Source organism: Akebia trifoliata, chromosome 12, assembly GCF_017979445.1.
Source record: "Akebia trifoliata isolate Shusen 1 chromosome 12, ASM1797944v1, whole genome shotgun sequence".
NCBI lineage: Eukaryota > Viridiplantae > Streptophyta > Magnoliopsida > Ranunculales > Lardizabalaceae > Akebia > Akebia trifoliata.
This window is the reverse complement of record NC_141386.1, coordinates 35,459,926-35,471,594: the sequence shown is the minus strand read 5'-3', so window position 1 is coordinate 35,471,594 and position 11,669 is coordinate 35,459,926. Positions and strand designations below refer to the sequence as shown.

At 34.0% G+C, this 11,669-nt stretch overlaps 1 protein-coding gene across 4 annotated transcripts; it reads right to left on the bottom strand.

Moving 5' to 3' along the window:
- Positions 1-698: 698 nt before the first annotated feature.
- On the bottom strand, positions 699-6,744 carry LOC147389907 (jasmonoyl--L-amino acid synthetase JAR4-like). 4 transcript variants are annotated; one of them, XM_086418257.1, is made up of 5 exons: positions 6,471-6,744; positions 4,894-5,222; positions 4,699-4,800; positions 3,005-3,828; positions 699-1,284 (listed from the first exon to the last, which is right to left on the bottom strand). In XM_086418257.1, the coding sequence occupies exons 2-5, from the start codon at positions 5,184-5,186 to the stop codon at positions 743-745; spliced, it is 1,761 nt and encodes a 586-aa protein (XP_086274383.1). In that variant the 5' UTR covers positions 5,187-5,222; positions 6,471-6,744; the 3' UTR covers positions 699-742. The 4 variants fall into 4 exon arrangements, with proteins under 4 accessions (XP_086274383.1, XP_086274384.1, XP_086274386.1 ...); XM_086418258.1 differs by having other exon boundaries at positions 6,504-6,744; XM_086418260.1 differs by having other exon boundaries at positions 6,510-6,744.
- Positions 6,745-11,669: the final 4,925 nt, after the last annotated feature.

The following is an 11,669-nucleotide window of genomic DNA, read 5'->3' as shown; positions in this document are numbered from 1 at the left end:
TTATGTTATGTTAACATTTCCAATTTTCAAATCTTTGTAGCTGTCCAACCTATAATTTCCTTGGTGATATTTGTACGGCTGTGCCGTCACGTATAGAATTTACCAAAGTCGTCGTACTGGACACCTTGACACTTCATATCCATGTCAATACCGCTCATTGCCCTCTATCCGATTTTCTATTGAAGGCACTGTGGGTTCATCAAGTAAACAAAAACTGTACCAGTATTCGTGTCTATTCATCCCAATATTTTCTTTCTATTGGAACCTTGTCTACATGGCATGTTTTAATAGAAATTTAAAACACATTGGGCTCTTAACCAAGCCGATTCTACATTGCACATAGTCCGTTGTGTTTAATCTCCGACCAAAACGTGCCACATAGACACCGTATGTTGTTATAGGAGCGAGGCACCGCCCTGGATCGTGACTCTATTTTCTTTATCGACTTTCCATATAGAATTTTTCAAAAGTTGCCGTGCTGGACATCTCAATTCTTCATGTCCGATGTCCGTGGCACATGTCAAAGTAACACTGCTCATTGCCATAATGCCATACATCTTGTTTTCATTCAAAGGCACATTGGTTCTCATCAAGTGCAGGCTCTTTAGTACCCTCTGAGGACTTCATCTAATCCTTTTTTAGATAAAGGTGTAAATAGATTATAAAAATAGATATTCTCAGAAAAAAAAATGTACAACTAACAGATAAACAGCCCCAACTGCCATATATTATATTTCAAGTTTCAAACAAAAGCCGTACTAAAATAGGTCATAGCCACATTACTGCAAAGGATCTGCAACACCACACTATTGTTGAGCCCTACATATCGTGGTGTCTTGAATTGGTTCAAAGCAGCCCCTAGACTCAGGTAATGATCCAGAATCTTCTGGAAGGTTCCCTTCCTAACAACTCGAAGCTCGAGTGGTCCAATTGCATTGACCTTGCGGGACCCAACGTATCCTGCATCTACGAAAGATTGGTCCAAGCAATTGCAGCATTCTTTAAGGACCTCCTCATTTGTGTCACTGCTCAGCTCCCAGAAGATCACATAGTGGCCTGGGTCACTAGACAAGTCCACATGACTCGTGAAGTCTACAACCTCGAGTTTCTCTTCCATTAATAGCTTACTAGCTGATTCCACTGCTAGCTGTAAGTCTTTCTCTGTATTCTTATCTATGTTTATGTTTAGAAGTAGGTTCCTCCTACATACAAATTGAAGCTCGGGGGTCGAGTTATGGAAGCCCATCACCTTTACTACATCCCCCAACCTGTAACGGTACAAACCTGCAAATTAAATAAATGATGAAGATTATCAGAAATTTGAACAAATTATGAATAAACTATTAACAATAGACACTAGGTGATTGTAAGCTGAATCAAAGAACCCAATGTTTGTTTTGTCAAATTAAGTAAAATTCAATCAAGGAAGAAACATAGTTTCCCTATTGAAACAAAATAAATAAATAAATAAATAAAAACCAAAAATAGCTGAGCTACCACTTGGCTTAGCCATGACCCATAAATGAGTTGACAGGAAATCCTAACCATCCAATAACTTATTAATCTATGATGGATCCACCCATCATATGGACACGTATAACGGACAAAAAAATAAATAAATAAGCAACAGTTGTGCAGGGTTAATAAAAGATCATGGTTAATTACTCATTGGAGGCCAAAACACACCCCACTGACCATCATTGCCAATATTATAGTTTTATTAGTTGTACAATTATTTGGACTAATCCAAAAACATAGACATTTTGAGTTTTATATAGTCCCATATTCAAACTGTCAAACACATGGTTCCAATAAAATAAACTAAAAGTGTGATCAGGATTTCACCTAATCCTTGTTTTCTATTGACAAACTTTTGAGATACACGCCATCCAATATTATAAAATTTTAATAGGTATAGATTAGATCAGAACTTAATATAAAGATATCTAAAGATGATAAAAATGACCAAAATTACCCTTCTGTATTACTATGAATGTAACGATGCCCTTGGAAAGGCGCTCCTTTTCTTGATTCGATATCCAAATTCTACTTGTGTAGCTAATGAAAGGAACTCATCAATAACGTAATAATTGTTTAATTAAAGGGTAATTTTTCTATTTCCATCTTGAAACAATCATAAGAAACAGAATCTCACAGTTGCCTTAAATTTGGAGGGTTGTTGAGCATTGGGAGTCATACAGTTCCCAAACTCTAAGTCAGCAGATTAAGAACCCAGATTTGTTTGAAATATAGATTAGTTTTTCTAGAGAAGAAAAATAACTACACTGACAAACAAATAAATCTCATCTACACATGTGAAACAAATATAAAAACAGTTTCCTGTCCAGCATTTACCCACTTAAGATAAGGCAAAAGTCTGGACAAACAGAAACAGAGCCTAATAAACCAAAGTATAAAACAAATTTTCAAAGGACTAGACATGAAAAGATGATAAATTTTATTATCTTATGCATTAGTGGCAAACACATGATATGCATGCAAGGGACAGGCCCTATTACCATGCAGGAGGCCCTACCAGAATCTTTTTAAGATTTTAAATCTTAGTACATAACAAGATCTTTTAATTTGAAACAAAGGTAAGACGGACAAGGGAGTAGTAGTTTGAGAATTTCCCGTCCTTCTTACCCTTATACATTATATTCGACATACACAAAGGATCAAGACCCACTTTTTATGGGTCAAAATAAGAGATCTAGTAAAAACCAGCCCTTTGGATGGTTTCATAACAATTCGATCCAATTATTGAAGTTGTCCAAACAATCTAGATGTTTGTGTCTCATGAGAATCTTATAGAGGATTCATTAGGTCAAAAATAAAGTTTGAATGAGCATAACCATCCTATTCAAAAGAAGGGTGCAGGCGGCTGTGATCGTTATATCTTATTAACTTTTGCACCACTAGACATATGAGAGGGCCAAACAATGTGCATGTATAGCTAATCTTAATCTAAGACAAATGGTTATCCTATAGAAAGAGTTATTACCTGCAAAATTTGTGACAATGATCTCATACTCTTCCCCGACCTTTACTTCTGTAAGACCAATTGGCTCCGACTCGGCATATAGGAGAGTAGCTGCATTCACGGCCATATTATTCTCCTTGAGATCCCCTCGAAGAGGGATAAATTCAAAATATCCAATATCAGGAAGCACCGCAAAAGTGGCCGACTCGGGGGGCAATCTTGGATTGACATTTGCCCCAATCCACCCTTCCGAAGAGCCATAATCCCCACTCAACAGTGGTAGTCCCCCAGCATAATGCCTCAGTTTCTTCAAATAAGGCTCCATTGATCCAGTCATGATCCCATAGACATACTTAGCATTGGGAAAAAGCTCTGGTATTACTCCGTACCAGTTACTCAATCCCATGCATTTTTTATATAACAAATCTGCCAATTCAGGGTTCGGATAGAGGAGTTTCGACATAGCAGTTCGGATGGATGGAACAGTAACTCGGCTGGTGAGGACCCCATGTCTGATGTCAGTACAAAGTTCTTCCCAGACTTGTTCAAAGGTCCGGAATGCATGGATTATGCTGTGGGCGAATGTGGAGAACACAATTTGGACTTCATCCCTGTAGATGAGCCCACATAGGAGATGACAGTATAAGGATTGGTGGAAGTCGGGCCCGAATATGACTTCATCGGGACTACAGCATTGGGATTGGATTGCCTTCATTGTGTTCTTGAACTGTGAACTACGGTAGACATTGGTAGTGGCGGTGCTCGCTGGTAGACCCCCATTTGTTTTGAACTGCTTGCTGCTGTAAATGAACTGTAGGGCTTTACCATTCCCAATCGGGAATTCTCTGCATAACAGTGTTTCCCTTTTCATTAGCACGGATCGGCATAAAATTGAAAAAAATCATAAAACAAATTTAAAAAAACTCTATGAAGGCCACATATTATAGTAGGCAACATGAATCCTACTTCACCTTTCATCTTTACTTAGAGCTAGATCTTTTGCCAAGGAATTTGTTATGGAAATCCTAGTTAACAGAAAAGTATGCTCCTCTCAGGACCAAATGGCATTAAGATGTTATCCTCCATATGACCTATTGTATTCTTCTTCTTCCTAAAGGGATTACAACCAAATTACCTAGAAAACTTCTATTGATTGGATGATAACTATCTTCCAATTGTCTAAAGTAGTATATAATCAAAATGAACTGACAAAGATATATGATTTAAGTATGTATTGTGTTGAAAAAATGGAAGCTAAGCCATGGGAAGAGCAAAGAGAGCAAGCTGGCCAAAGCAAAAAAAACTAATCAAGTTCAGGAGAGGTAAAAGCACAAGAAAATAGGTGTCACAAAAATGGAGGAAGAGAATATATATAATAGATTTCATGTCCAAAAACTGGAATCTCTTAGACCAGAAGTTTTTAAATAAAGAACTGTTCTAATGATCTTAACCATCACATACATCAATTTGTTTCTGATGCCCTTTAAAAGTTATGGATAACACTGCCCGAAAAGTTCATTGATGGAAAGCGGAAGATACCATAATTTAGCGGGCTATAATCCATCAAAGTGATGGCCCATTGAAAGTAAACATATTTCACTCAGAAAAAATGGGTGTTGCAGGGAAGCACATATCAACAAGTTCAAACATTTACTCCAAAATAAGTGACTTTCAAAACTATATGAACAGAAAATATCTCAGAATGTGCTTGATACCTGTTTCTAAAAGCGAAGGACGTCCTGTATATCTGCATTGTGGATTTCACCAATTCATCATTAAATGGAACGAACTTTGGCTTTCCTTGTGTAGTGCCAGAACTGCAAGAAAAATCCAATTTTTTCATAAATAAAAAGATCATAAAACCAAGGCAGTATTCAAATAACACTAACAGAGCAGCAAATCGGCAACACCTCAATGAGATGGCCGTTATTGGTTTCCCCGTGAGAATAGGGGAATCATCTCCATCTGCAATTCTATGAATATAAGGTTCCAAATCCTTGTGAGTAGCAAGTGGAATGCAAGCCTTGAAACTATCAGGGTCTGTTCTTCCATTGAGACCCAAATTCTGCAAGTACTCTGCCACGCCATTTTCTTCTAAAATCTTTTGAAGAGTTTCTCTTTGAACTTTGTCTGCCTCCTTTGTCAGTGATTCGAACTCCTCTATTATGATATCATGACTATATATCTCCATCTTCTCCAACATGTCTAAGGATCACTATAAAAAAATGGTTGTCTTCAACTGCAGAAAAAGTAAAATTCAACTTAACAATTTGAATTAAACTTAAGGATTGAATAACCGCAATTGAGCGATTCGTTAAGCTATGAACTCTTTAAACAGACCAAATTAATACTAATCCAAACATTCAATTTAAAAGATAATCAACTTTTTTTTATACCCATCTCTAATAGAAGATGGGTTATTTAATTTCCACCAAAAAAAGAAAAACAAAACATTCTCATAAAAAATGTAGTAGAAATATGCTTTGGGTAACAAAAATTGGGAGCCAAACAAGCCATAAATCATTAATTAGAAAGAGAAAATGATGTATCAGAAGTTAAGAACTACCTCTGATCCTCAACAAAAACAATTAGAATTAAAAATTAGAGAACAACAAAAAGAAAAATAAACAAATTCCCATCACAAGTCCAAATAAGGCATGGAAAAGTAAAGGCGAAGGAGAGCAAGAAAACAAGTTTTTTTTTTTTTTTTTTGAAAAGGACACGAAGAAAGAAAGAAGGACAAGAATGGGAATGAAATCCTTTGTTGAACTAAAAATTCTTTCAAAATTAATACAAAAACAACATTTATACCACAAATTTTCAAATGTTAGTGAGCGGATTTTATTTTTTTCTTCCAAAAATCGGTTTCCTGCAAAAGTCGAAAACCAGATATTAAACCTCGAAGTCAACAGTTGAAAATTCTAAACGGAAAGGGAGGAGGGTCGTGGGAGAAGGGTAGGATTCATGAACTTAAAAAAAGGAAAAAAGAAAAGTAAACGAATTTTTTAAAATAAAGAAGAAATATAGAAAGAACAATAAGAAACAACATTTTAAGACCAAAAAGAATCGCCAAAAATGTATAATTTTGAAAGCTTTTTGGTGCAATAATCTATTTTTGGAGGAAAAAAAAAAAACAAGGAATCCAAAACAGACTGTTAACTGTTAAGCTTTGTACTCAACAGGAACCTTATCTCTAAGTCCAAAGCTTCTTTAAATAACACAAAAAAGGAAAAAAAGAACAGTAGCACAGAAAAACGAGTAAATCAAATAGATCTCAACCATTAACTTCAAATGCCCTAAACAGAAAATTAAAACCGCGCGAAAAAGATGAAACACTCGAAATCAAACTGATCTCGAACACAGCTTAATCAAACAGATCTCGAACTATTCTCTCTCACTCTTACAGTTAACAATCGAAACTTCAAACTTTTTAGTAATAAAAAATGGAGGAGAATCGAGAACAGCAATTGAAGCTGAAGAACTCAACTGAAAACAGTAAAATTTAAGTTGGAACTCAAACTCGAACTGAGAAATCGAGAAACTCTGGGCTGTTGTTTATAATAGCGAAAAAGAATCTCTCATGTCGGCAAGATTGCAACTTTTTTTTCTCTTTGATGACACCAAGAAGAAGCCTTGGTTCGTTGATCTCAAAGAGAATCCATTTAAGAACAAAAAACGGCTTAAAATCACCGACTTCGAAAGCTTTCTTTCTGCCACGAGTGAGAGAAGAAGCTACACTCGTTAATAAGAGACTGATCGCGTCTGGCCGAGGGAAGAAACGGTTTTTAAAGACAAGTCGTGAGGAGAATTTTTTTTATGTGGCATCTTTTTCTATGTTTAGCTGTTGAGCATCGTAGAATGTGCCACGTGGAATCACACCTTAAAATGAAATCTCCTTCTATGCGGTATTTCAATCTTATTTGGAGTGGAGCATCATGAACAGTAAGTAACCGTTAGATTTAATATCGACCAATCACAATAATTTTAAGTAGGAAAATCGTGGGAGGACTTTGTTTTTCACTGCGTTGATGTGAGAGCCTTATTTATGTTATTTCCTTGAGATACAAACAAACAATCATCTACGGTTATGTAGGCACATCAACATACGAAATGTAAGAATCAAAGTAAATCCTAATATCACCCCAGCATTATTACTCTTATACTCTGTTGACCCACCACAAGAAAATTATCAAGGAAAATGCTTGAATGACACAAATGGAAACACAAAGATGTGGCGACGGGCACATAACTATAGATACTTTTTACTCGTATCTCACGAAAAAGCATCTACGGTAATTTGCGCAACATTACATCATTTTATCACCTTTGTGTCACCCAGCAAGACTTAACTATTAAGAGTTGAATTGAATGCTTGGTTAGTTGAGTCGATTCTATCATTGTGAGTTGACTTTGACTAAAAATAAAAATAATCAAATTTTAAAATAATTTTTGATATTTTAAAATAAATAAATAAATATTGTTTTATTGTTAAAAAGAATCGTAAATCGTTTGCCTCAGGATACATAAAATCATAAATCTTTTTCTTGTGTATCCCAAGGCAAATGATCTACGATTCTTTAATGGGAATGTATGAGGGCGTATATCAAAGGAGTGGCATTAGATTATTATGACTATTAAAAAAAATCGTATAATCAAATTATTCAATTAAGTTTCTTACGCATTTAACCAACACTAATGTTGCATCTCAAGCTTAGACGGACTCGATGCATGTGATTCACGTGTGATTATGTGTATTTAAAGGGATTAATCCTTCTTTATCAGGATTATGCGATTTAGAGTTAAATTCGCAAAATTGACGTCGTGATTAATCAAATTTTCTTGATGATTAGATTCCATTGAGTTTTGTGATCGAGTCATCTTAAAATCCAATCAAGATTCAAGTAGATTGGACGAGTTTTAAAACTATTGACCAAATACCTAGTCAATCTTTGAAAGATTGTTTAATGCCACATGAAAGATGAGAACAAATTATAACTTGAATGAGAAGATCTTGTAATTGTAGCATCGACATATCCAAGTCGGCCAAATTATTATCTAGTTTTCTTCATTTACAAATCTCTAAAATATCCAACGGCTTATAATTTAGATTGAACATTGAATCATATAGTCCAAGTATGCGTATTATCATTCCCCTTTGAATAGTAGTGGAAGATTCTCTTTAAGTTGTTATCATGCCTAACGAAATGCCGTCCACCTACATGCACCTATTTCATGTTTTAAATGGCCATAGTTTTATAAAGAAATTACAGAAACACCACATGTAAAATCCATTGGTGGCGCCGCTTTAATTTGAGTGAAGGAGAACGTCCAACATCTAACGTCGACAACAGCTTCCTTCTTTCTGTTTCTGGTGTCTGATTTTAATCACATTTTTTTTTTTTAAAGAAAAAGGAGAATCAGAGAGATAAGGACTGAAATGATGGTGATCTCTTAATTTTAAGTTGAAGGAAACCAAACTATTATCCATTAGAATCAGCCGACAATAAAATATAAAATTATAAATCCAATTTTATTTATAAATTCAATTGATGATAGTAGTTAGGTCAGTTACAAATAAAATTTACTTTTTAAGGTATTTATTCAAATTTAAATTAGCACTTAGAGGTAATTATGAATTAGTTATAAAAATAAATGAGATTATGCATTAAGCAGAGCAAAAAAAAAAAAAAAAAAATTATTGATGAACTGAAAAGTCAACTATATATATATATATATATATATATATATATATATGGGTCCCGTTCGGCACCCTAAGTTTTACCACACACTTTAACAAACGCGTTTTGTCTTACATGGGTTAGAAGTTTCGGAATGAGCTGATTTTTGGTGAGGATGATCTCTATGGTGAGCAGATCATCCTCACCAAAAATCAGCTCATTCCAAAACTTCTAACCCCATCAAAATTGATTTACAAAAAATGGACGGTCCACGATTTTTCAACGTGTAAACATGGGGCTAAACATTTCAGAATGGGCTGATTTTTGGGGAGGATGATCTTCTAATCATAGAGATCATCCTCACCAAAAATCAGCTCATTCCAAAACTTATAACCCATGTAGGACAAAAAACGTTTGTTAAAGTGTGTGGTAAAACTTAAGGTGCTGAACATTTCCCTATATATATATATATATATATATATATATATATAGGGTCCTGTTCAACAACAAACATTTTGGCAAAACATGGGTTAGAGGTTTTGGAATGGGCTGATTTTTGGTGAGGATGATCTCTATGGTGAGGAGATCATCCTCACCAAAAATCAGCCCATTCCAAAACTTCTAGCCCCAGTTTACAAGTTGAAAAATCGTGGACCGTCCATTTTTTGTAAATCATTTTTTATGGGGTTAGAAGTTTTGGAATGAGCTAAATTTTGGTGATGATGATCTACTCACCGTAAAGATCATCCTCACCAGAAATCAGCCCATTCCAAAACCTCTAACCCATGTTTTGAAAAATGTTTTGCCAAAATGTTTGTTGCTGAACATTTCCCATATATATATATAGGGAAATGTTCAGCACCCTAAGTTTTACACCACACACTTTAACAAACGTTTTTTGTCCTACATGGGTTAGAAGTTTTGGAATGGGCTGATTTTTGGTGAGGAGGATGATCTCTATGATTAGAAGATCATCCTCCCCAAAAATCAGCCCATTCCGAAATGTTTAACCCCATGTTTACAAGTTGAAAAATCGTGAACCGTCCATTTTTTGTAAATCATTTTTGATGGGGTTAGAAGTTTTGGAATGAGCTGATTTTTGGTGAGGATAATCTCCTCACCATAGAGATCATCCTCACAAAAAATCAGCCCATTCCGAAACTTCTAACCCAAGTAGGACAAAACGTGTTTGTTAAAGTGTGTGGTAAAACTTAGGGTGCCGAACGGGACCCATATATATATAGGGTCCCGTTCAGCAACAAACATTTTGGCAAAACATTTTTCAAAACATGGGTTAGAGGTTTTGGAATGGGCTGATTTTTGGTGGGGATGATCTGTACGGTGAGGGGACCATCCTCACCAAAAATCAGCCTATTCCAAAACTTCTAGCCTCAGTTTATAAGTTGAATGGATCGTCCATGTTTTGTAAACCATTTTTTATGGGGCTAGAAGTTTTGGAATGAGCTGATTTTTGGTGATGATGATCTCCTCACCGCAGAGATCATCCTCACCAAAAATCAACCCATTCCAAAACCTCTAACCCATGTTTTGAAAAATGTTTTGCCAAAATGTTTGTCAAAATGTTTGTTGCTGAATATTTCCCATATATATATATGGGGGCGGTTCATGGGACATATGTAAAAATAATGATTTTTTAAAATATGGGTTAGAACTTTTGGATTGAGTTGATTTTTTACGAGGATGGTCACTATGATAAGAAGATCATCCTCACAAAAAATCAACTCAATCTGAAACTTCTAAATTCATCAAAAGTGATTTACAAATTATTGGCAAAAAATTGACGGTCTACATTCTAAATCACTTTTAATGGGGTTAGAAGTTTCATATTGGACCAATTTTTTTTTCTTTTTTCAGATGATCTTCCCATCATAATGATCGTCCTCACAAAAAATCAGCTCAATCTAAAATTTCTAACCCATATTTTGAAAATTTATTAATGTTTCATTGTTTTTACATATGTTTTTTCATATGTCCCTTGATCCATTCCCTTAAAAATAAAAATAAATAAAAATAAAAATTGAAAAAGAAAATCATATTTATTTTTAAATTCTTGTTTAAAATTAAATAAATAATGATAAATAATTTCATATCACTTTACAACAAATTGTAAAAGCATTTTCGTATAGGTCATACAATGCTATTCTCTTTAAATCAGGGTTATAATAGAAATCCAAAATCTCTTTAATCGGTTACAATTTACCTTAAAACATCTACTACCTGAAACCAACTTCCATTTGCTAGTTTTTCATTTTGGAAAAAAAAATCCTATCGCCCCTAACATGCCAATATTAACACTGACAATGTATAAATGTAACTTGCCCCAAACTCGTTTTAATACCCTACATCTAATGAATTTCAACATAATAGAGTATATTTACCAATGCTATTCTCTTTAAACTAAGGTTAGAAATCCAATACCTTTTTAATCAGTTAACTTGCCTTAAAAAATCTACTACAGTAATTTGCACTTGCATGATATCAAATTCAACTTACACATTCACCAATATCCAAACAACTTTTACTACATCAAATAAATTTTACCATAATAGTTCACATTTATCAGTGTCATTCTCTTTTAGCTAAGGTCATAAATGAAACCCAAAGAAACTGAAATAAAGAGTACATTCTTTGGATTTTGAGTGAGATATGTTGGTAAAAAAAAAAAAAAGCAAAGCATTTTTGGTATGTTAATGATAAAAAAAAACAATTTTTTAAAATTTTAAAAAATAATTAGAAATTAATTTAAGTAAGATTCTATCAAGCAATTATTTTTTTTAATTTATAAAAAATAAATATAAATTAATGCGAGTAAGATTATTATCCCACAATTTTTTTTTTAATTTAAAAAATAAATATAAATTAACGAGATAGGATTCTATCATTCATTTTTCTTATATTTAAAAAAAAAATACGTCAATATTTAAAAAATCATTTTTTTTATTTTGTAATTTTAAAATATAAATAGAAATTAGCTTAAAGTAGGATTC